This window comes from Sceloporus occidentalis, unplaced genomic scaffold (genome assembly GCF_023333645.1).
Source record: "Sceloporus occidentalis isolate IW3139 unplaced genomic scaffold, rSceOcc1.0.p SCAF_159, whole genome shotgun sequence".
Classification (NCBI taxonomy): Eukaryota; Metazoa; Chordata; class Lepidosauria; order Squamata; family Phrynosomatidae; genus Sceloporus; species Sceloporus occidentalis.
The window spans coordinates 321,383-348,296 of record NW_028317139.1 but is presented as its reverse complement, the minus strand read 5'-3'; the positions used below and the strand labels follow the sequence as shown (position 1 = coordinate 348,296).

Genomic DNA, 26,914 nt, shown 5'->3' with positions numbered 1-26,914 from the left:
CCAGCCAGGGTGTACACACTATGATGGATGTCAGGCCCAAAGTAAAAAGTGTTACATAAGCTTACAAGAGCAGGGCCCTGTTCTCTTTCTGTATCAGTATGTGTTAGCGTGTTTTATGTCATTTAAAATCTGCCCTATATAAATAAATGTAATATAATTGAATGAGTAAATGACATATTATTATTTAACACAGTAACCAGTATCCAGCGCTGCAGCTTTGCACATTTTGGTGTGGCTCCCATGGTTAGATTATGGTTGTCCACGAGGTGTGTCTTCTCACTGCTCTAATTTCCTCCTTCCTAGCTATTCATCTATATCCTGAACTTCAACTAACGGCTTCAGACACGTGCAAATCCAAATTAAAAAATCCATGGCGCAGCCGACAAGCACTCCGCATCCCGTCACCCACGTCCTCTTTGACATGGACGGCCTCCTGCTCGGTGTGTACAATGCATTCTTCCTCTGTCTTGTCAAGCGCTGCAGTACATATCATTCATGGTTTGCACTGCTTAAAAGATCATTTCTCTGCAGTGAGTGAAACGGCTACAAAGCCATTCACAGCTGACACATTATCACTCATGTATAGACAACTTCTTGCATTAACACTGCTTCGGATTCCAACCACGCATTATGCTTCACTACCGGCCAATAGCTGGACTGCAACTACCATCACGCTCAGCCACTTGTTGGCTGGTTGAGTGCAATGGCAGTTGTATTCCACAGCAGGCGGAGAACCAGAAGTTGTCCTAGCTGGATTTCATTGATATGCTTCTGATGTCTTCAGTACGTGCTGAATACTATTAATTTGTTCTGCAAAATATAAACAGAGTGGGTTTTATTCACATACCATTATTGCAAATATTAGCTTATCACTGTGAGGCTTGAATATTTGCTGTATGAGCATTTCTTTGTCCCGAGATATGATTCCTAATGCCCTTTGCACATTTACAATGGTTACAGAGTCAGAAAGCAATGCACACACGCTCACTCACACACTCTTATGTACACCTCCCCCCATTACCGTATTGTCTGTTGTACTGGGTAATCAGCATTACCAAGTTCCCTCAACCTGTCAGGCATTGTGTTTTAGGAATCAGTATTGCTTTGGTTCTCCATGGTTTGTAGATCTTCATGACAGCAGAGGTCCCACTAAAGGTTAAAACTTAAACCAAAATGATGATAAAATATTCAGGATCAGTCACCTAAATGGTTTATTTATTAAACCTTCCAGGCTTTTGATAAACGTAGCCTGCTTCAGAGTAGAAGCTAATTTATTGTTCCCTTTTTTCATTAATCTTTTTTTTTTTTTTAAATGTCGAGAAAATACATGTTCTGGAAAGGAAAGACGGTAGTGAAAGAGCAATGTATCTAGATTTAATTTAATTATTAAAGGTCAAAAATTATACCCCGCAATTAAATATACAAATAGATATGGCAATCCTTTGTCTGAGACAACTAAGCTGAGACTGTTGGCAAATACGTATTTATGTCAAGTAGTGGGACATCAGTGCACATGTGATGTCACGAATCACCCCATCTACAATATGTGGGAACTTCATGACATCACTAAATGCTCCGCCCACATTACACTGTAGATGCTGTGATGCCTTTTGTCCTTTTGAGCTTGTGTTATAGCTGTTGGCTGTTTTGTGTAAAAAAAATAAATAAATAATAAATGTATAATTTATTTGAAATGCCTAACTGGATAAATATTTTTAGGCTGTTTGTAATTTAATATGAAAATTTATAGAATTTTTCGTAACATCGTCAAGATTATCCAGTGTGGAGTTTTATAATTATTATACTACCTTGGGCTAATTTTATTTTTTCCCCTTATTATCTACCCGTGCTCCTTAATGTAATATACCTATGTTGTCAAGCACAAGAGGTTCTGCAGCATCTCAACCTTTGGACCCTGTCATTTTTTATGTGTATTTTTAAGTGTACAAGAATTTTTACCCCTTTTTTTTTTTTACTGCATTTTTTACACTTATGGATTAAACCTTTGCTATGACTTTGTCCAATTATGATTTCCCTTGCCTAGAAAAATGGTTCATAAATCTAGTCCTGAAGAACTATTTTTTTTTCTAGTCTAGTGCTCAAGAAACCCAGCTTTCCATGTTTAGTCTCAGATCCACATAGGAGAGCAACCAGGGTATCTATGAGGATAACATAATAGCCTTACAGGGGCTTTCCATTGCCCCAGTAAAGAGTCTTAACCAAAATGCATTTTAAAATACTCTGAATTACTTTAATATGCATTTACTAAAGAGAAAAATACTTACTTTAGGCAGAAGCTGCAGTTCCAGGCTTCCTCCATGGCCCAACGTCTTGTGTCACTGATTGGCTGTACATATACACAGGGGGTCTCATTATACCCCATCCTTAACACTTGCAGAGCCAGTGCTGAAGATGACTGTCGTTAAGTATCTCGTGTCAGGGGGGTTAAAGGGGGTATTTATAATAGGGACCACATGGAAATTTGAGATCACAACTCATCTATGAACAGCATTAATGGAATGAGAATAATGGTATGGATTCCATAACCTCTCTATCAATGTGTGTTATATTGTATTTTAATATAAAGTTTAGTTATTGCCGGTTTTATTCTAGGAGAGTTCGGCAGCTGTCTATAGAGTGCCTGGACCAAAGAGGATTGACAGTCAATCCAGAAACTGCTCCTAATGTGTAGACTTTTCAGAGGATGGCTAAGGGTGATGAAGGTTATAGTCCTACAATATTTAGAGTACAAAAAATACTGCCAATGGCACAGACTATTTCAGACGCAAGGGAGAGATCGGAGAGTGCTGTCTGTTCTGTACCGCGTGCATCCTGCAGGTGAAAAGACAATACTGTTTAACATGTCAGTTGTTTTCTGCAGTTGTCTAAAACAAAATAGATATTGCTTTTCCATCTATCCAAGCCCGAATCATCACTGGCAACAATAATACAATAAAAGTCTATTTATGAGGAAGGAGCGAAGCAGATGCTCCACGATATTGTTTAGGGATTCTGAAGTAATATCTGTGATTGAAAGAATCGGCAACAGCATGTACAGAGCAAGAAGTATCTTGAAAATTGTGCTGGCAGATTCATGCAGTTGCTAAAATGCTATCATTTATGCCTTCTTAAAATAGTTTATGTATTGCACAGTACTTGCAACTGTAGCTGGAAGATATTAATACGTAATCATATTTCTTTCTCTGTTCAATTTAGGTTGAAAAATGTGCTTTAAAGTGATGAAAGTCATGATATCTCATAAACTGTGGGTTTGTTAAGGATATTGTACCATTGTACTACTTAATAAAAAAGAAAAGAGCTTCAGTATTTCAATAAAAATTAAAGTCCTTTTAGCTTGGTGCATAGCCCTTCCCGTTTCCATTTTCCAGTATGCTAGTCAGTGGCATGGACAATTGCGGCTGGGTTCAGTCTACAGGAGAATGCATCGGTTGCCTGTGAACATGATACTGTAGATCAGTAAGGTTCCTTCTGGATTCACCGACTTCCCATGCGGTACGTGGAGTCAATGTAGAAATCCAGATATCACCAGCAGCCTATCCAAAGTCACAGGGAAGGTGACTGATAAGAGGGCTGGTAGGCAAATGATACGTGGACATAGACATATGAAAATGATGGGCCATGTGTATTTTTTATTTGCTTCTCCACATACAGCTCAAACTTTACAAAACATTTACTCCATGCCTGAACCTGTATTGAGGGTGAACATTTGGACAATGGTGGCAGTTCTAGGGCCCCCCTGCTGCATAACAGAGGGGACAGATTGTAATCAAGCCACCTCGGTGCACCAATGCTCCAAGGTCCAGTTGAGGAGATCAGACCGCACAGGGCGCCATGGTTGCAGGGGCGCCTGACCGGGACTTAGATTAAAGCATCGGGGGTTTTTTTTGTGGTTTTTTTTTAAACTTTATTTAACATCATTCATGTTAAATAAAGTTTAAAAAAAAAACGATGCTTAAATCTAAGTCCCGGTCAGGGGCGCCGAGCGGTTGCTCGTGAAGTTCTCGGCAACCGCTCGGCGCCCCTTACTCTCCGTGACTCCGTCGCTGTGCCGGCATCTCATGTTGAGCGCCGGACTATTCCGGCGCTCAACATGAAATGCCGGCACCGCGGCAGAGCGAGAAGACGGATGCCTCCCGCTCTCACCGCAGGACTCCGGCAACAAGGTAAGTGGGGGGGGTGTAGTTTGAAGGGGCAGAGGGGGGGTGTAGTTTGAAGGGGCAGAGGGGGGGTGTAGTTTGAAGGGGCAGAGGGGGGTGTAGTTTGAAGGGGCAGAGGGGGGGGTGTAGTTTGAAGGGGCAGGGGGGGTAGTTTGAAGGGGCAGAGGAGAGGGGTAGTTTGAGGGGCGGTAGTTTGAAGGGGCATGGGGGGGTAGTTTGAAGGGGCAGAGAGGGGGGGTAGTGAGGGGGGGCGCCAGAGGAGTAGTCCGCACAGGGCGCCACAACGCCTAAGGCCGGCTCGGCCCATATATACTATGGAACACCATGCCTAGGTGGCACAACCTCCATAGTGACCAAACTTGTGTACTCACACAGCGCAAGACTCCAGGATATGATGCCACATCCCAATACTTAGCTACTTAGCTACCTAGATATCTCTGGTGTTATCACATGCCAGAGGTAGTTGAACAGGCACTATGAGAAACCTGGACTGAAATTTATATCTTCTGTATAAAAACAATGCCAGGATTTTATCATGGCTGCACTGGAATTGTTTGCCTTCCCTATGTAAGGTGTGGAAAATAGCAATCTATTCCTTCCAAATCACTGAGCCACACATGAAAAAAAGCCGTAGGCTTTCTCACATTTAACCTTTTGCTAAAACTTCCATTCTGTTTTCTGCCAGAATCCAGTGCATTTATCAAAACTGACAATTAAAAGTCACAGAAGTATATTCTTTCCACAAAGATCATTTTTTTAAATCAGATTTTTTCTTTTCTTCTGTTTGTTCATTTATCAAATTATTTTTCTATGACTTAATATATAACATATTTAGGCATATTAAAATTTTGCATTATCACAGTATTTAGCAAACTATAAAGTCTGGCAGGACAATGTTCCTTTCCCATTGTTGTGCAATATCATAGCTGCCGGAATATTTGCCTAAGCAGAATTAAATGTCTGGCATTATAATGTTGAAAAAAATGTGAATATCTCTCTTCTGTTTGCTTTTTCAAGTGGAGTGTAAAGTCCAAATGATTTGTTTTTGCTATGTAATCTCTCTCATCTAGTTTAGAAACCACCAGTGATCCTAGTAGGCTCCCTATTCCCTAGCCGAAATAATTATATCATATGTATTCAATATACACTGACAGAAATTATTTGCCCAAAGTAGCTGTATGATTCCTGTTCCCAAATCCTATATCCAATCCTTGCAGTATTATTTTCATTTTCAACTGACATTTCAAGCCCTCTTCTATCAATTTACTTATGGTATATTTACTTCCTTCATCATCAACAGCCTTTTCTGTGGCTATACATGTCATAAAGGAATGTAACAGGTAACAATTATTATTATTATTTTATTATTATGTATTAGTAACAACAGGCTCTTGGATAGGGTAGATCCTTTGACCAAGCATCTCCAAGTGAAGCACTGCTTCCCCAGGTCTCTGGGTCACTCCTTCTATTCTCAGGCCAAGGCATGCAGCACTTAGCCATGCCCACTCAGTGCCCAGTTTCCCTTCAGGGACGGCCTTAGGGGTGTGTGACCTGTGCCATGGCAATAGGGGCGCCTGCCCAGGACTGAAATTAAAACATCGGGTTTTTATTTTTTTTTTAACTGCATTTAACATCCTCCATGTTAAATAAAGGGTTTTTTTAACGGAGGATGTTAAATAAAGTTAAAACAAAAAAACCCCGGTGTTTTAATTTAAGTCCCGGGCAGGGGCGCCCAGGGCCGGCCCAAGACATAATGCCGCCTGGGGCGAAGTTTAAAATGCCGCCCCCCCATTATCTACCCTTCCTCTCCCTATTATCTATCCCCCCCCTTTGTACTTACCTTTCAGCAGTCCTGCGGCGAGTCTCCCTGCTCGGTCTCGGTGCCGGCTTGTAATGCTGAGCTCCGGAAATGACGTCATCTTCCGGCGCTCAGCATTACAAGCCGGCACCGAGACCGAGCTAGAGGACTCGCAGAGGAGAGGGGCGCCGAGCGGGTACTGACAACTTGGTACGCAAAAACCACAAGAGGGCTTGGGGCGGCAAAAGTGCCGCCTGGAGCAATTGCCCCACTCTGCTCCATAGTAGCATGGGAGCGTCAAGCGGTCGCTTGTGAAGTTCAGCTGCTCGGCATCCTTAACTCTCCGTGACTCCGTCGCGGTGCCGGCGTTTCATGCTGAGCGCCGGAATTATTCTGGTGCTCAGCTGTGAAGCACGCACGGCGGCAGAGCGGGAAGAGAGACGCCTCCCGTTCCTACCACAGGACTCCGGCAACAAGGTAAGTAAGGATAGGGAGAGGGGGTAGATAGTGAGAAGGGGCAGGGGGGGCAGTGAGAAAAGGCAGGGGGGGTAGATAGTGAGAAGAGGCAGAGGGGGTGATTTTTTTCCTTTATTTTTGGGGGGATGGGGGCGCCAGAGGAGTAGTCCACACAGGGCGCCAGAACACTTAAGGCCGGCTCTGTTTCTCTCCTACTCGATACTGGTTGGGGTTAGCCCTCTCTACACAGGAGTCTTTCAGTGACGACCCACCGACCTGGAGAAGCGCTGCTTCTTCCATAGTCTCTGGCCAAGTTCCCAGGTATGCCAGGTCTTTTCAGGGCCCCCCAAAGTCTTCTTGATACAGAGTCCTCTGATGTTGCTGCTGATAATAACCTTTGCTACTAATTCATTTTGTAATCATTTATCACAAGGCATGCTTAAGCTGTTTGTTACAATATCATTGGCTTAGATTCATGAGAACCTGACATATAGTTTTTTTTAGCTCCTTAATATAACCTCCTAACACAACTTGTAGGGTGAACCCCAACATTTTGTGATGCGCATCAGGTTTGACATCTAATTGATGAGGAGGTTATATATATATATATAATTTGTAGCTTTATGTGATATGATGCACAATTATATAGGCAAGCTACTTAGAAGCATGTTACTTAAATAGAACTAGACCAAAAAGTATGAAATTTGATCCTGCCTCTCAGGGAAAGATGTGTACTCACCCAGCCCTCAAAGGGGTTTGAAGGCATGACATATTGGACCATAGACTCCGACTCAATTATTGTATTGTATCCTATGCAAACCATTAGTTCCTCCAGTGACTCAGAAAAAACAAACACGTAAGAAAAAAAACCTTAAGAAAGTGACTGTTCTTGTCATGTACAAATTTTATACATCTGTGTGTATGTTCAATGGGCTCTATTTATTTGAAAACGTTTTTGTGTTACCCCTTCTTGTAATGTTTTATTTTCTTCTTCAGTTCCCATTTGTCTCAGAGACACCTAAGTGGCCTTGTTATTTTGTTTTGCTGTTCCTTTACAATATTTGTCTGCCCTGTATTTGTTGTTCTGCTAAGTGACTGTTTACAGCAAAACTGCTCCCCCCCAAGGAAACAAGAATATCTTTCTTTCTTCTCTGCATTTTCAGATCCCTCTGAATCTGATCAATCTGTGGTTTGTTGTCTTGGATGTTATAACATAACCTTATGAAAAGCTATAGTATTATAAAGGAAATGTTTTTATATGGTAGAAGTCTTTTCTCACTTTATATCACCCAATGGATTAGATAGGCTTTAGCGCTATGGCTATTTGTTATATGTGATGAAATATATATTTAACCCATCGAATGACAAAGGATTGAGTTTAATCTCCTATGTTTACAAGTTGTAATGTTGTATGAAAATGCTGCTCTGTTATGAATGGGGTATTTTCTTCCTTTAGAAAATTACACAGGGGAAAAATCATATTGGTTTGCAAATGTATAATTTTGACTTACACAGTATAACTTAAATGGTATATCTTATTTATATTAGATGGTCTTTTTTTACCATTTGCTTAGATGTTCTGGTTTCCTTCTCGATTATTATTAATAGTACATTTTGAGGATTTGTCCACTAAAAGACATATGTTTGTAAGAGAAATAAGGTGCCACCTTTGTTGCGTACTATTAAGGGCCAACCTAAGCAATGTTCTTGTGCAAGTACGGCTAAGATGGCCATGCATCATACACAGTTGATCAGATTTCTTGAATGTCACTTCACTGGTCTTTCTACATGGCTGTATTCACTGCATATAATGTAGATGTGTGTAATACTGTGAGGATAGGGTTCACTAGATTTTTGAAAATTCTCAAGCCTATTGTTAAAAATAAAGGACTTAATGATATACCAAGGTAATTGGTAATTACCTTTTGGATAGTTTCTACACTGCCATTACTGTGAGAAATTACCATGGTCTATCTGCTTCAACCAAGGAATTTATGCTCAGCTGTTCTCCAGACTAGAATTCCACATAGTCTTTATTATGTAATTATTGTAATTGTGCACACCAGTTATAGCTGTGTGGTTTTTAGTGTATTTAAAGACATCCTAGGGGTACATTCAAAGTTCCTCATACATGATCACTGAGCAGATACACCACTACCCACTCATTGAAAATAATCACACTCTCCCTTATCTTCATTGTTGATAGAAGCCTGAGAAATGCTGAGTAGGATATGAAAATACATCTCAACACTTAGACCTGCAGAGACCACAAGAGTAGGAAGAGCCTGCTTTCCACTATGCTCTGATTAACCCTTAAAGGGTACATTGTGAATACACCTAAAATTGATTGATCTGGACAGATTCTCACAATGCATATCTGTTACCAATATAAGGAGAGTTATCCTTGGGAGTAAAAGGCTCTGTAATAACTGTTTAGCTCTCTTTCACTGATAGATGAACTTGCAGTGGTTACTCATCACACAAAATGTTTTCCTGCAACCAGCACTAGTTACTTTTATAGGACCGTTCTTTGTGGGACAACCCAGTAAACAGAGAGACATTGGTCAATAGGGATTTCACAGGATTGGCATCTGAGAAAGACAAGCACATCTTTGTCATGCAGGATTTTAGGTTCCTAAAATATGTTCATACTGTAAACATAGTTTTGTTCTATTTACCGTTAGAAACATCATTGATAGTACCGCTGCATGTCCAAGTCATTCCTGGATTATTCTTTTAAATTAATTTAAATATTTTAGATAAAGACCACATTTAAAAATGTGTAGCTTTTCATAATCTATCTTCAAAAGATGGGTGTTGTGCACTGTTATTATAGACATGTCATTCAAAAGTTGGAGTTATAAATGGAATTTAATAAGAGTGAATATGCATCTTTTAGCCATCTGGCAAATAATATCTACATTCTCATTAGGAAAAGACTGTCAATAGAATCAATAATTTTTCTTTGCTAATGAAAATATATCTGACAACCCCTGAATGGTTTAATAGCAAAAACAACAACAAAACCAGCATCATAGGCAGAGGTTGACATCTGTTCCCACTGTTTTATGACCCTAATATACATATTTATAAGCACCTTTATTTATCTCAACCATTTGGGACTAACTGTTCAGCTGCTTTCCTCCTACGATCTCCCCTTTTTGTAGGAACTCAAAATTAGGTTGGGTAAAAGGGTAGTGCAGTGCTCAGCAGACCTAAAAGTCACAATAATATCTACATAAATCACAGAAAATATATTATGAGTTATGCCGCATGCAATGCCGTGCGTAAATGTCAGCAAAAACACAACCATAGAAACATGTTTTTTTCCCCCACCAGTTACATTTTTTAACCTGGAGAAATGGTTTTGGTTTTTTGGGTTGTTTTTTTTGGGTTCCTGTAGGAGAAGCGTACCACGGTTGTCCCTTCGCATTACTCTGATGAAATGTTTTAGCTTTCCTGCTAGCTCTCCTTTTGTGCATAAATTCCTAAGAATCAATTATCTTTGATCTATTTGACCCAGTAGTACATCAGGCCATAGTTTGAAATTAAGACTAGAATACAGTCATTTTTAATTAGTTTCATTATTGTTATTTTGCTAACAGTGTATATGTAAATATGTTCAATAAAGGAATTTCCATGATGAAGGGTGGAAAAAATAAGATATTAAAATGGAATGAACTGGCCTTATCTCCTTAGTGTATGGAAGAATATATATACTTTGATAGCGTTTCCCAGTCTGCTTTTCTTTTTCCATTGGAATACGTTGTCAAATGCTAAAGTGTTAAATTTTTACTATGGAAAGCAGACAGATGCTTTGTATGTTTTAAATTGTATATTTTATTATAATTATAATACATTGGGTGTTTTAAAAGCATCACCCCTAAAATGAAATGCATGTTTAGTTGGCTGTAGAAATTTGAATTATAAAGGTATACATTTCTTTTTATGTGGTGACTCTTTATTCCATAATGTTTAATCGTGTAAAATGAATTCAACATGATAATAGGCATTCAGGTGGAAATAGTTTCAGCTGCAAGACAGCTTGTTAATGTAATGTTATGATAAATCTCCAATTTGGTGTTTGAATTTCCAATTCATTTGAAAGCTACAGACTGGAGATCTAATTAGGAGAAATGTATAGCCCAAGGGACTAAAAGAACCGACTTGAAGCCCCAAGAAGAGGCCATAGGATATGTTTGGAACAATATACCACTCACCCAGTTTTGTTTACACTGATTGACTTTGATATATAGTTTCCTATATAAGTAAGATAAACACAAAATGTAGCACATAATTTGTCTGCAAGTAACAGAACAAATATTTTGTGTGTAACATTGGTTTTTGTCAAGTCTGTGGTGCGATTGCCAAATTATTACATTGAAAATGGCAGTGTGTTTGATTAAACATGACAGTTTCAATCAAAAGGAAGAGTAATTTTATTCATTCCTTATCTAATGCCGTTTTTATTATTTAATTTGTGGTTTCACTTTTTGGTGGAACCAAACTCTTAAATAAACAGGCATTTATTAATAAGCTGAAACTATTAATAATCCAAACTTTCTACTCAATTAAATGCTTTTATAACTATATGGAGCATTAGAAACATCTTTCCTAGTAAGGGTTTTAGTGTATAAAGATCATACAATAACACAGAAACTGAAGAGCTTTCTCTCAACAGAGGGATCTCACGCATCATGTTTCCTAAGCTTAAGAGTCATTAAATGCTGTTCTTGGTCTTCTAGACTTCCTGATAATTGCTTTGTTGACACATTTAGAAGACTTTTTTATTTTAGAATATTCCATTTCAGAAATACTTTATTATATGACTAATAATGTTATAACAGTAATATCTACCTTGCAGATTTTACAATGTGTCTTTGTTATTATTGACATTAGAAAAAGCGCTAACATTGCTTCACAAACAGAAAAAAAATACCACGTTGCTGCAAAATCCCAAGTGTCACTTCCCACCATGAAATTAATACACTAGAACAAGAAATAGGTGTCCCACAATCCCCTGAACTAATCAATATAATTCTTATATTTCTTCATCTTTGGTGGCAATCACGCAGAGCTGTTTAATATCTTGAGGCAAGGAAACTACATCAAATATGTATAGGAGAGAAGAAAACACAATCTAATGCTCTTTGTAGCAGACCAACTTGTCGGATCGTATATATTTCTAGCGTTCATACTTTAACAATTCCACATCTATAGATATATCCTTAACAACATATGGACCGAGTCAGCGGGTAGAAAAAAGAAGTGAAATTCAGTATTATATCTATAAAACATGTTCTTCATGCTGTTCACAATATGAAATAAAATATGTATGTGTTATCCATGTAGTTCTTGTTAGCGAGCTTGGAGATCATTAGCTCTAGCAAGCAGAGGTCCCAGGGAGGGCACCCCTATTACCTCTATAGTGCTTCTCTATCTCCCCCAATTTAGGTAACTATATCCACATGTATATGTTGAATGCTGGTTTACTTCACATAAAAATGTCAAAAATGGTGCAGGGCATATATTTAACATAACGCATCAAGATATTGAACACAATGTTCAATAACAACTGGTGAATCTGAGACCAGTTCAGTCTACTTTTAATATTTACTATAAACTACCTCTACCTATTGTTAATATTAACATGGCTACTAATAGATGAGCAGGTCTGGCTATCCGCTCTAAAGGGTCATCAGCCACTCTAATGTCCACATATATGCCGTAATAGTGGAAGTGTCTATAAATGCTATCATTATTACATTTAAAATTACTTTGTTTTAGGTCTTTTCTGTAAGAGGGAGTGGGTGCGCTCGATATCTGGTCAACAAAAAGTCTTAATTTGTTTTTCTTCTTGGAAACCAAAATAATTTTTAAAACACATTGAGCCCAATTCAAGTAACCTTCTGGAATCCAGACTAATTAAAAAAGAATGGATGGTTAAACCATTCACACAAGCCATTTAACTCTCATTGCACATAGTCAAGTAAGAAGCGCTCAAAATTGGGACATGCCTAGCAAATGCGATTCAGAGTTTCCCTTTGGTAAATGCTATCTTTAATTTAAAAGCATTGGTTGTCTAAGCAGATCAGAGCAAATCTCTGGATGGCCAAACAAGATCAAAGTGATTGAAAAATTAGGTTTAATTAAGCAACACTATCCATAAAAGTGTCCAGATCCCCTTGATACAAGCTTGATGTATCTGCCTTGATATAACTACAAAAATGTTTTTTTAATACTTAAAATGGGTCATTAAATATGTGCTGATATTGCAGGGGCTATTTTTAACAGCATTTTTTACCTTTGCAATAGTTTTTTATTTTATAATTATTTTATTTTTATGTTGCCCCATAATTTATTTCTGGGATGTTTTCCATGAACATTGCTACAGTGTATCAATGTAAATGACAAAAGCACCAATTACAAAGATTCACTTATCGGGGTTTCATGCCAGAATTCTGTCAATCTTGATTGATGAAATCATCTAGCTCTTCACATGGATACATTTTAGCTGGTCGCTAGCAAACCTACCAGAAATCAGTGGAAAATGTTTTTAAAATAACCCTTCCAATACTGGCACTTTTAATATTGTGGAGTGTGATATTTAATGAATCTACTTATTTAGATGTCCCTTTTTGCAGTCATTAACCTTCTTGCAGTCATTAATGTTTTAATGTTTTTAGTAGTAATTCTTAAAATAAATGATGTAGATATACACTACGTAAACCACAATATTCTTTAGCGCATGGCAATGCTTTCCACATACTAAATTCCACCTGACAATGAAAGGATTTTGTCTGTTAACATGTATTTTGACTTATCTGCGCATGTTATTATTATTATTATTATTATTATCCTTTATTTATATAGCGCCAACAGTTTACGCAGCGCTTAATACAATACATAAATTCAAGGGATATGACAAGACAAGAATTGACAGACTAAGACAAACCGATACATTTGGTGGAGAGAGCCCTGCTCGCAATCTTACAATCAGCATGTGCTGAGTTTTAACTTTTAACTTCACTAATTTAAAGTTAGACCTTTCTACAAATTTGTAGACGTGGATATTCCGATCAGTTCAGTTTCCTTTAGCATTTAACATAAACTTTTTTGTCCCTACGTGCGGGGATAGCACAGGAAGAAATACTAGAACTACTAGTGAGAACCAGCTGGAGAATTGAAGTTGGAGAGATGCCGATGCATGATGTAAGCAAAGTGGAAGGAACTTTACAAAAAAGGGTGTGATGGATGAGGTTGAGTAGAAGCCTAAGAAGTAAGCTTAGAATGAAAGAGAAGGAAACAAGAGAAAAATAATACCTTAATAGTAGCCTATCGAAGAATATTAGATAATGAAGCTGGATATGACTAATTATGACTAATGAATAAAAATTGTAGTAGAATTGGGAAATTGAGTACATAGAGATGGGGCTGGTGGTAATTTCCAGCCTTGATATCTTAAAGGCAAAAGAAAACTTCAAGTTTCAAAACATACCATATTTGCTCTATGATAAGACGACCCCCCAAATTTGAATATTAATTTAGGAAAAAAAGAAAAAAGCCTGAATATAAGACTACCCTATAACAAATATATTTTTTCCTTTTCTTTTATTTGCCACTCTGCCCCCCAGAAATGCTTTATACCCCGCTATATGCCACTCTGCCCCTTAATATGCCTTATAGCCCTCTAAATTCCACTCTGACCCGCATATATGCCTTATACCCCCCCTATATGCCATTCTGCCTCCCTGATATGCCACTCTGCCCCCCCCCGACTTACCAATGCGTCCCTAGTCTTGTCCTCTGTTCTTCAGACTCCCTGGTGTCTAGTAGGGGGCAATCGGTGGACGTCTGCGCCATGTGCGTAGAAAACCTCCGCTGTCCATTAGTCCCGCCAGGGCTTCTATGACTGAGCACCGGAAGGTTACGTCATGTCGGTGCTCAGTCATAGAAGCCCTGGCGGAAGTGCCGGCAGAAGAAGAGGTTGTCTGCGCGAAGCCACCTAGAATATAAAAAGCATTTGCTCTGAAAAAAACCTCGTCTTATGATCGAGCAAATACAGTTTTATTTAGGGTGTGTTAACTAAGGCAGGAATTTTTATGTGCGTTTTAAGGAGAGTCAAAGGAAAGTTTATGAACGGTCAGCCTTGCAGGATATTCATGTAAGATGGGTCTGCCTAATGCAAAGTTGACGAGCTGACTTTCAAGCAACCTCATTGATTTATCCTTACGTCATAAATGGCAGTGGTTCCCAACCCAGTCCTCAAGCCACAACAGCTGTCCTGGATTTGCAAATGACCCTTTTGGAACAGAATGGGTTAGTTACCAAATCCTGTCCTGCTGGCGTGCATTGTGGTACGGGTTGCGAACCACTAATACAAATCCCGGTTGTTACATTTAAGTGATCAGACTTGCTACTGTTGTTAATAAGCCTAAAGACTGAGCTCTGATACTTTCTAAAATATATACCGGTAGTTCTCACCAGGCCCGGACTGGCCATCGGGCACACCGGGCGTTCAACCCGGCTTAAAATCACTCAAGGGAGCCGGAGGTCTGCTAAAGACCTCCGATACCGCTCCCTTGTGATCCGCACGGCAACAGCTGCTGTGCGCCGGGGTTTGTTGTTAGATCCCGGCGCACAACACTGAAGCCGCGCCCACCGCTGTCCGTGCCCTCTGAACCGGAAGAAGACAGAGAAGACAGAAGAACTGAAGAGGAGGAAAAGGAGCTGTAAGGAGAAAAGAGGAAAGGTAGGAAAATATTCAGTGAGAGTGGATTAGTATATATGTGTGGATTGGTATATATGTGTGGATTGGTGTATGTGTGGATTGGTATATATGTGTGGATTGGTATATATGTGTGGATTGGTATATATGTGTGGATTGGTATATATGTGTGGATTGGTATATATGTGTGGATTGGTATATACGTGTGGATTGGTATATACGTGTGGATTGGTATAGGTGTGGATTGGTATATATGTGTGGATTGGTATATATGTGTGGATTGGTAAGTGTGAGTGATGGGTGTTATGCTGTACCATTTCCAATGTCTTTTTCATGATCTAATTATGCTCTAAAAGTACATCATAACTCCTATCACTCTATACTGTTCCATACAGTGGCAGAGCTGGGAGGCAGAGGCCTTGCACCCTCACCGCAGGACTCCTGAAAGGTAAGTGAACTTCAAAGAGGGAGAGGGTAGATAGTTAGGAGGGGGTAGATAGGGAGAAGGGCATGAGATGGGGGAAAGGGGGTAGATAGGGGGAAAGGGGGTAGATAGGGGAGAAGGGAGTGAGAAGGGGTAGATGGGGGGGAAGGGAGTGAGAAGGGGTAGATGGGGCAGAAGGGAGTGAGAAGGGGTAGATAGGGCAATCATACTCCTATCATGCCAAGTCTGCGAGTACATCCTGGAATCTGGGTATGCCTGGGCATGATAGGAATGTGATTGCTGTTAACAATCATATATATATACATATAATATTGTTTTTTAATTGTTTTGTCCTATTTTGGTGTGTTACTTACTTTAAATAAAAGGGTTTTTTTTATGGTGTGGGGAGGTCATATTCGGTTTCGGACAGGTAAATGCTGCATTTTCGGTTTCAGTCCAGAATTCGTTTCGGTGCATCCCTACTACTAAGCCAGACAATGAAGTGGTAGGCCTACACCACAACAATGTTTGGCGTAGTATATAGTGATTGGGGTTATGCTGCACTATTGTCAATGTCTGGCTCAATGTATAGTGATAGGGATTACGCTGTACCACTGTCAATGTGTGCCTCAGTATATAGTGATAGGTGTTATGCTGTACCACCGTCATTGTCTGCCTCAGTATATAGTGGTAGGTGTTATGCTGTACCACCGTCAATTTCTGCCTCAGTATATAGTGATAAGTATTATGCTGTACCACCGTCAATGTCTGCCTCAGTATATAATGATAACAGTGAGAAGAGGCAGAGGTGGTAGATAGTGATACAGGGGGATAGATAGTGAGAAAGGGGAGTTTTGTTACAAGTTTTTATTCCTTTCTTTTTTTGGGATGGGGGGGCACCAGAGGAGTAGTCCGCACAGGGCGCCAGAACACCTAAGGCCGGCTATGCCTTAGAGTGGCGGACCCGGTTGCAGTTGCGGCGGGCTTAAGGGGCTCTGCCTTAATGCGGCCATATAGGCCCAGTCAGTCCGGTCCTGACTGGGCCTATTTTAAGGTAGGAGCCTGGAGCTGCAGCTCCATCAGCCCCTAAGTCAATCCTGCCCTGCCACAGGCGCGGTCTCAGTTGCTGCTTGCTCTGGCAACAAGGTAAATAGGGTGAGGGAAGGGGCTGCAGTGAGAAGGGGCAGAGGGGGGTTAGGTAGTGAGAAAGGGGGAGAGGGGATAGATAGAGGCGGTACATATTGAGAAGTGGGGAAGGGGGTTACATAGTGAAAAGGGGGAACATAGTGAGAAGGGGCAGATAAGATGATGAGAGGGGGTAGTGTGAATGCGTATGACAATTAATGAATTCATGTGTGGATGAATTGCTTGAATGATTTGTGAGACTGCATTAATGAATGTGTTAATGATTTGTGTGAATGATTAAATGCAAAGATGTTACATGAAGGGTGGGCTTTAACAATAAATAAATAAATAAATATGGGCTGCTCAGGCTTAAATGCCCGGGCCTATTTTTTGTCCCAGTCCGGGCCTGGTTCTCACATTTCCCCTTTTAGATGACAATGATACTTAAGTCATTGGTGAAAAAAGGTCTTGTATTTTCAGAAAGTCTATGAGATGTTTAAGATGCATGTCACATACTCTATCGTAGCATATATGTGCTACTTTGCAAGATCATCAAGTAATGACATTAATCTGAAAAGTGATTTTCTGTTTAAAGAATTTTGCAGGAGCTATCTCATTCCAGCTTCAAAGGATTGGAACATTTTCTATGATGTTTAAGGAGAATAACATTCAGAAAGTTTCTAAAAGGAATAATGTTATTACATTCTAATAAACATTATAGGCATATATTTGGCATTCAATATATATATTTGCATTTGTTATTATTATATGTTGTGTAAGGCGTATTCCTGGGCAAACACTGAAGCAATCTGGATTATTGGAAATGCACAGTTTATGTAAACACATTGAAACCTAGTAGGATGCAGTGTTTGCTGCCAGTTAACAGATAACACCATGTTTGTCCTTGCTGTCACCTGTCACAAGCTGTAGTAGAGTGGATTTGACTGATACAATTGGGCAATGGTACCGTATACTCAAATCACAGGTATATACAGTAAATAATAGATAACTGTGTGTTACATATCACTGTACCAGCAGATTCCATAGTGTTATTCTACACTTTACAAATCTACATGCTAACTACATAAGTGGAACCGTATTTTCAGATGAACAATATATATTTATTCAAACTCACCATATGTAGCTTAAGTTCCTGCAAATATGCACAGCAAAAAAATAAAATATACAAAATATTGTATAGTGCACACCCTAAAAAGCATAAAAGGCATACACGTTAAGATACCTGGGTTGCTGCTAGAATAATAATGACCAATAAGTACACAAAACAAAGCAAGAATTTAGTGCGTATCCAGCAAATACCATTCAAAAAAATTTGTTTTGTATCTTAAATTCCTGTTCACAGCATTTGCATGCTAATTCTCCCCCATTGCATTTTTTCTCCAATTTTGTTTATTGGTTCAGCCAGCCTTTGTAAGAGTAAATGGGTAGGTTACAATGGAATCATTTCAAAACAGGAAACTATGTTCAATACCTCTCTAGCCATGAAGAAGTTACGAAACATACTTTGAAGTTGGTGATTTTGAATCGGATACAATGCAAGAGTCTTAGTTATCCATTTACAAAGATATCTCTAGATAATCAATGAGCTCCTTGAAACGCATAACAAATGCCATGTCTCAAAATTAGGTTATTATTTTATTATTATTAACTTTTATTTATATAGCATCATACATTTACACAGTGCTTCTTACAATATATATATATTTAAAGGGTGTGACAAAACTCAAAATGGCAGACCAGTACATTAGGTAAAGAAGGCCCTGCTCAAAAGCTTACAGAAGGATCTACAATGATGCATCTAAAGGGCATTTTGTGAACTCTAAATGTAGACCGCAGCTGGTAAAAAACATGCCCATAAAAACATGTGGTATATTAACTATTATAAGAGTGATTCGGTGGGCTTTATTTATTAGTGTCTCCTAAAATGATACATTATATTGCTAACAAGCCACAAAAACTCCCATAGACTACGAGGGGCATAAACAGCCCCCACAGATAACATTGTCACATCAATAGGTGTCCTCAGAAACAAACAGCTAACCAACGCCGGTGCCTCAGACAGATAAACTGTCCCTACTCCACTTAATCCCACAGGCTTACCTCCCAAAATTTCAAATGGCCAAAGAGGGACACTTTTTTTTGTTTTTTTATGTGACTTTGTAATAGTTTATTATGTAAAAGGTTTGAGAACAGCTCAACTTAATAGCCTGCCCTAGAGAGAGTTCTCTCTCAGAACATCTCAAGTTTTAGCTCATAGAGTCTTAGCCGATAGAGATAAAAATCCTCCATCGACATATCAGTCTGACCCTGCCCACAAGGGCAGTCTAGAAACAAAACTTGAGGAAAACTTGAGGCAAATTTCTTCCTCATGAAGATCCAGATGTTGTATAAGAGTACTCTGAGCTGTATATGACTAAAGGTCCAATGACAATTTGACAAGTGTTTATATCAGATCCTGATGGGCCATCTGGCACACCAAGCAAATGCCCAGTGGGTCACTGGCCGACGTCACTGCATACTCAACTCATCATTCAGTGCTGGAGCGTGCAGCCGGCAGCTGGATTTGCCCGGCAGCAAGCAACATAGGCAGAAAACAGTTGCGTGCAGCCGTGCATATCCAGTTGTTGGCCACACTGATGTCATCAGGCGGCCACTAGCCTTTAAATGCTAGGGCCAGCTGACCATTGTCAGTCTGTTTATGGTGTGCATGCTTTTTTAGAAAGATATTAGGTAATCGGATATAAGTTTTGCCACCGAAACGCACAAGTGATAGTTTGCTGATTAACTTTGAGTTTATTGGACACACCTTTTTTAAGCCATATTATGTAGATATTTTGTACTGCTGTACAGGTAAATCTGCTAACATAAACGCTAGGACTGGCTACTTGTGCCCATTTTTTTGTTTATTATATTATTTCCCATGAACCCACATGACTAGAATTAGCAGTTGGTTGTATTTAGAAGCCTGGTGCTATGTTTAATGCAGCTTTGTTAATCGAAGCCATTCTGTTGGATATGAAAAAATACCACTTAGTGCCTATTACAGCAGTATCTCGTTTCAAGCCTCTGTATTCTTACTATGAAATCTGTAAATTGGTTTTTCAGGGTAAAGGATTTTTATGTGTTCATTTCACAGTGGATGGCAGATGGAGTACAGCTGTTTTGCAGAGAGTTACAGGAAATATGTTATTATATATCTGGCTAGTGTTCACAGTGATACAGCATTGACCCCAGTAGATCTGAATTTTTAATAGCAGCCTTGTTTCCCAAGTTGAAAATTATATCTAGAAGAAGCAACTTTTTTTGACTGACAGCTTAGATTGATATTTATTGATGTTGTGTCACTTAATGTATAGAAGGCAAATATGGTATAATATATGCTGGAATGAACTATAAAGAGTGCACAAAGAAGTTGCTTAGAATGCTGACTGGGCATTAACGACCTACCTTGACAATAAGATGAACCTGAGAAACATTAAGATTACATTAACCCTTAGATGAGGAATAGAATCAACAGAATCAGGCTATAATGCTGTCAGATTATTAGAGTTTCAGTACTTAAAATGTAATGTTCCAGTTATTATTACTTAGCACAAATTTTCTTTGGCATATCTGCAAGAATGGTTTAACAACAAGCCAACAAGGACAATGCAAGCCCAACTAACTCTTAGGAGGAAATATAATTCAATAAATGAAACATGGAACATAAAAAATGAATCAAATGCCATTTTGTCAGGGACTGGGTCCATACAGACAACTGTGATGACCCAGAGTGCCCAAAGATGGAGTTCAGGAGTTATTGCGTAGTAGCGGAGTTGGACAGGGCCTGGTGCAGGGCGACTGCACTCACCCGGGTGTTGAGCACCTAGGGTTGTGCGGCCACATACCAGCACCCTGACATAGCAGCCGATGTTGTCCAGAACAAAGCAGAACTTGCAGATTTCCTGCAGGCACCCTGGAGCAGGCATGAGAACTAGCTCTCCAGACGAATGTGCAGGATGCTGCAGGCTGGGAGTATGGAAGCTAAGCAGAGTAACAGCAGAAACATAGCAAGCAAGGGGGACAGAGCGAGCAAGGGACAGGGAGACCAAGCAAGAAACATAGCCAGACAAGACATACATGTACAGGACATAACAAAGGACAGGGAACAAGGAACACAAGGGATGGAGTGAGGAGCCGAGATCCTCAGACACTTCTCCTTTAAGCAAGGATAGGATATCTTAACTGGGACATGGGGAGAGGAGAGAGGAACCGAGATCCTCAGATGATTCAGTGAAAAGAGGGCAAAGGCACATAAAAGACTGACACACATAAATACAGGAACTAGCCGAGGACTGTAAGATAACAATCGGGGATTCACGTCATATCATATGGCCATAGTATGCTTAGCCCACCACTACGCCAAAGTACTCCAATATTCGGTGGGTCCTAATGCTAAACCCTGCCTACTGAATTACGAATAAGCTAAAACTAAACATTGAACCTAAACACAGAACCAAGAAGGACATACCTTTAGACTGCAGACTGAGACAAACATAACAAATGGGTGGGGCACATCTTCTAAAGGAGACATAGCTGAAGCAAAGAGCAAAACCGGAATCAGAAGCACAGAACAGATCATATGGAAATCCAGGAATGGATTACAGCAAAGGGAAAACTCAAGCGAGACGGGGGGGTTTAGGGGGACTCTAGCAAGACGGGGGAGGGGCAAGAGAGAAGCAGCTCTGCAGCCTGAATGGAGCCTGACGCATTCTGTAGTATGTTTTTGTATCAGCTTAGGCTATCATTCATTAATGCAACTTAGGTTTCTTTACATGAAGGTTTGGAGACCTCTGCCCTAGAGAGCCAAACTTGAGGCTATCAGCAGGTTGCCATAGACAGTGAACTAGTTCTGCATGGGCCATCAGGGGTCTTAAAAATGAATCAATTTTTGCTTTTATTTATTATCCAGCAATATAAAAACTAATTCCACTGTGTGCAGCGCATTAGCACATGTACAAAACATTTATTTTCACATGTATGCCTGCAGGCGACCAATAGAGTCCCTTGCATGGCCCTTTAACTCCTGGTGGCGAGCCTACGGGTTTCCGCTCCCGTTAACCGCTGCGATGAGAGGCTGTCCCCGTGGTGTTCGTCATGGCCCTGTACTCTTGCGGAAGTACGCCAAGAGGCCAGAGTATCTCTGGCTTCTTGGAGTACCTCCACAAGATGGAGAAGCCGTGGTGCGCTCCACAGGGACAGCGTCATCCTTGTTCCTCCAATCGGGGAGAGGGTGTGCGCATGCGTTATGCAAATGTACCTGGATAACAGAGCTGATATGAGGAAGAAGCGGACCAAGAAAGAAGACAGAGGAACAAAAAGAGGCAAGAGAAGAAACTGAGCTGCCAAAAAAACAAGACAGGGACACTGAAATGATCAGCGGAGAATGTGTGTGTCAGGACTAGAGAGTGGGGGAGAGAGCGAGTGAGAGAGCAATGAAAGCAAAAACAGTGGTTCTGATTTTTTTTTTATTCAGGTCTTTTCTTTTTTCATTCATTCAGTCAAATACAGTAAATAAATGTAACATTAAGGTAAAAAGGTAAGCCAAGAATGTAATGAACTCCTACTGTGGCAATTTCCTGTGCTAACATCAATTATAGGTTTTAGTTTGACTAAAGTTTGCAGTGGCTTAGATGCTAAATCAAAGCACTCTTTGCAAAGCAAAAAAATCTGCTCTTGGGAAGTTATCAATCATTATTTTTTGATTTGCGCCCTAGGGGTTAAATGTTTATGGCACACATTATTGATTTTCAGCAAAAGTCTAGGTTTAAGACATTTTTATGAATCAAGCCCCCTTTATTCTGTTTGTATGTTTTATCTTTCTTTGTATCTACTAAGAACTACCTCTGTGAATTCTTACATCAGAGCTAAGTATGCACTTCTGATCTAGAATTCAAAAAACACTTGTCACTGCCACATATATATGTCAATATTCTATGTTATGCCAGTGGAAATGGCCACTCACAGACTCTTGTAATTGTGATAAGATTACAAAAACAGGATGACTTTTTTCTATTAATAATATAACAAAAACATGCTGCAGGCGAAGCCTTACTTATGAGGCTGCAGTGTACTTAAACATTAAAACAGAATAATTGTGAATTATAGTTATTTTGTATCAGAAAGCAACATCATAGCTCGGAAACATAAGTTAGCCTCCTGTGCAATCAAAATACACTGCTCAAAATAATAAAAGGAACACTTAACCCCTTCGAGACAAAGGCTGATTTTACTTTTTGTACCCTTCGTGACAATGGCCTTTTTAACATTTCTGCGCTGCTTGTGTTTAGCTGTAATTTTCTTCTTTCCCGTTTACTGAACCCACACACATTAGATATTGTTTTTTTCAGGACAAGAAGGGCTTTCTTTAGATGACATTGTTTTGATTGTATCATATTATTTACTATTAAAAAAATTATAAAATATGGTGAAAAATTTAGAAAAAAATGACTGTTTCTAACTTTTAGTTGAAAAATCTTTTACTCATCTATAAAAGGTAATGAAAAAACCTGCTAAATAGATTCTACTATTTGTCCTGAGTTTAGAAATACCCAATGTTTTTATGTTTTTTTGCTTTTTTCTACCCATTATGGGGCAATAAGTACAGGTAGCGTTTTGCTATTTCAAAGCCATTTTTTCCAAATCTGGTAATTCTTCCCCCCATGTGCCATTTCGGGTATCTTTGAACCCGGCCAATGCAATTTACCCCATCAAGTCATATATTTTTGAAAACTAGACAGCCCAGGGTATTCCAAATGCTAGTATTTTAACTCTTTCCATGCACCATATCTACCACCAGTCTTTGTCAAACTTTATGGTAGTCATTTTTTGCATTTGTTTTGTCATACACATTTTACTTCAGGTATGAATTAAAATGTTCTAGTTTATGTCACTATCACAAAACACCCCAATATGTGTTCAGCAACATCTCCTGAGCGCAGCGATACCCCACATGAATGATTTTGCCTGGCTGTTTGGGGGCAAAAGGGCCACATTTGGGGCATGCGCATTTTTCAATGTTGAACTTTGGCATTTGGGGATCCACTGCCCATGCCCTATTTGGTACATCTTTGAGCCGGGCCATTTCAGTGTGCCCAATAAACCCATATATTTTTGAAAACTAGACACCCCAGGGTATTTCAAATGCTAGTATTTTAACTCTTTCCATGCACCATATCTACCACCAGTCTTTGTCAAACTTTGTGGTAGTCATTTTTTTGCATTTGGTTTTCCACACACATTTTAATTCAGGTATGAATTAAAATGTTCTCGTATATGTCACTATCACAAAACACCCCAATATGTGTTCAGCAACATCTCCTGAGTACAGCGATACCTCACATGAATGATTTTGCCTGGCTGTTTTGGGGCAAAAGGGCCACATTTGGGGCATGCGCTTTTTTCAATGTTGAACTTTGGCATTTGGGATCCACTGCCCATGCCCTATTTGGTACATCTTTGAGCCAGGCCATTTCAGTGTGCCCAACAAAACCATATATTTTTCAAAACTAGACACCACAGGGTATTTTAAATGCTGGTATTTTAACTCTTTGCATGCACATATTTTACCACCAGCATTTTTTCAAAGTTTGCAGTAATATTTTTGTGTGTGTATTTTTCCCACACACACCTACTTTATGTATGAATTTACAGCTCCTGGTATATGCCGCTGTCACACGACACCCCATAATGTGTTCAGCAACATCTCCTGAGTGCAGTGATACCCCACATGCATGGGTGTGTCATTTTTTGGGGGAACTAAAAGGCCACATTTGGTACGTGTGCATTTTTCTAATTGGAAATTAGATGTGTGGCCATCCTTCCCCCCGTGTTAATTGGGACGTTGTTGAACCTGGCCCATTCAATTTACCCCATCAAATCATACATTTTTTAAAAGTAGACACCCCACGGGCATTTAATATGCCAGTATTTTAACTCTTTCCATGCGAGAATTGTTTTAAGCTAATATGCTAATTTTAGGACTTGCTCACAAAAATATATTTTTTATATATATATATATTTTTATTTTATTTTTTTTTTAAAAAAAATGTAACATTTTTTTTCAACTTGGAGGTTCCCCTGATAGTGACATCAGTGGGAAATGATTTTTACATTTTACTGTTTTTTTACTATTTTTTTCTAATTATTATTAATTTTATTTTATTTTTTAATTTATTTTTACTAATCACACTGTGATTAGAAAGCTGGGCTCCATTGACTTGCATGGTGAATGCAGTACCTGTATTCAACCTGCAAGTGGAGCCAAAGTTCTCTAGATGGTCTGGACTATCTAGCGAACTTTTAAAATTTGTGGTTCCTGTTACAGGACGGCGGCCATCTTCCTTGATGGCGAAGATTGCCGGCAGCTGCGGCTGTGACCGCTCTCCGGAGCGGTCACAGCCCATCAAAAGGTTAGTGTTTGGTGTCGCTGGATGCCTCCTGATCGAGGCATTCCAGCGACACCATTTAAGTTTAGGAGGCGATCGTCGATCGCCTCCTAAACGCTTTTAAAACGGGCGTCCGCCGCCATACAAAGTATGGCGGATGTTGACGCCCCGTGGAGGGGCCAGAGATGGCCCCTTCGTGCCGATCGCGGCGTTGCTGAATGCCTCGAGGTCGAGGCATTCAGCAACGCTTTTTGGGTGCAGAAAGCGATAGTAGATCGCTTTCTGCACCCGTTTAAAGACGTGCCGGTCCTGGCACGTCAATTGTCGTAAAGCACATGCTTTTCCGTGCCGTGCCAGGACCGGCAATTGTCATTAAGGGGTTAAACAACACAATGTAACTCGAAGTCAATCACACTTCTGTGAAATCACACTGTCCACTCAGGAAGCAACACTGATGGACAATCAATTTCACATGCTGTTGTGCAAATGGAACAGACAACAGGTGGAAATTATAGGCAATTAGCAAGGCACCCTCAATAAAGGAGTGGTTCTGCAGGTGGTGACCACAGACCACTTCCCAGTTCCTATGCTTCCTGGCTGATGTTTTGGTCACTTTTGAATGCTGGCGGTGCTTTCACTCTAATGGTAGCATGAGACGGAGTCTACAACCCACACAAGTGGCTCAGGTAGTGCAGCTCATCCAGGATGGCACATCAATGCGAGCTGTGGCAAGAAGGTTTGCTGTGTCTGTCAGCGTAGTGTCCAGAGCATGGAGGCGCTACCAGGAGACAGGCCAGTACATCAGGAGACGTGGAGGAGGCCGTAGGAGGGCAACAACCCAGCAGCAGGACCGCTACCTCCGCCTTTGTGCAAGGAGGAGCAGGAGGAGCACTGCCAGAGCCCTGCAAAATGACCTCCAGCAGGCCACAAATGTGCATGTGTCCACTCAAACGGTCAGAAACAGACTCCATGAGGGTGGTATGAGGGCCCGACGTCCACAGGTGGAGGTTGTGCTTACAGCCCAACACCGTGCAGGACGTTTGGCATTTGCCAGAGAATACCAGGATTGGCATATTCACCACTGGCGCCCTGTGCTCTTCACAGATGAAAGCAGGTTCACACTGAGCCCATGTGACAGACATGACAGAGTCTGGAGACGCCGTGGAGAACGTTCTGCTGCCTGCAACATCCTCCAGCATGACCGGTTTGGCGGTGGGTCAGTAATGGTGTGGGGTGGCATTTCTTTTGGGGGACGCACAGCACCGCATGTGCTTGCCAGAGGTAGCTTGACTGCCATTAGGTACCGAGATGAAATCCTTAGACCCCTTGTGAGACCATATGCTGGTGCGGTTGGCCCTGGGTTCCTCCTGCAAGAGGAAGGCATTGATGCTATGGACTGGCCCGCCCGTTCCCCAGACCTGAATTTGATTGAGCACATCTGGGACATCATGTTTCGCTCCATCCACCATGCCACGTTGCACCACAGACTGTCCAGGAGTTGGCGGATGCTTTAGTCCAGGTCTGGGAGGACATCCCTGAGGAGACCATCCGCAACCTCATCAGGAGCATACCAAGGCGTTGTACGGGTACGTGGAGGCCACACACACTACTGAGCCTCATTGTGACTTGTTTTAAGGACATTACATCAAAGTTGGATCAGCCTGTAGTGTGGTTTTCCATTTTGATTTTGAGTGTGACTCCATATCCAGACCTCCATGGGTTGATAAATTTGATTTCCATTGAGAATTTTTGTGTGAT

At 40.3% G+C, this 26,914-nt stretch overlaps 1 protein-coding gene across 1 annotated transcript in view; it reads left to right on the top strand.

Annotated features, from left to right (window-relative positions):
* Window positions 1-370: 370 nt before the first annotated feature.
* The window catches only part of LOC149280146 (pseudouridine-5'-phosphatase-like), a 90,344-nt gene continuing 63,800 nt past the window's right edge, over window positions 371-26,914 (top strand). The window contains exon 1 of the mRNA XM_089500767.1: window positions 371-440. Coding sequence (XP_089356893.1) covers window positions 371-440 — 70 coding nt within the window. The remainder of the gene's footprint in view (window positions 441-26,914) is intronic.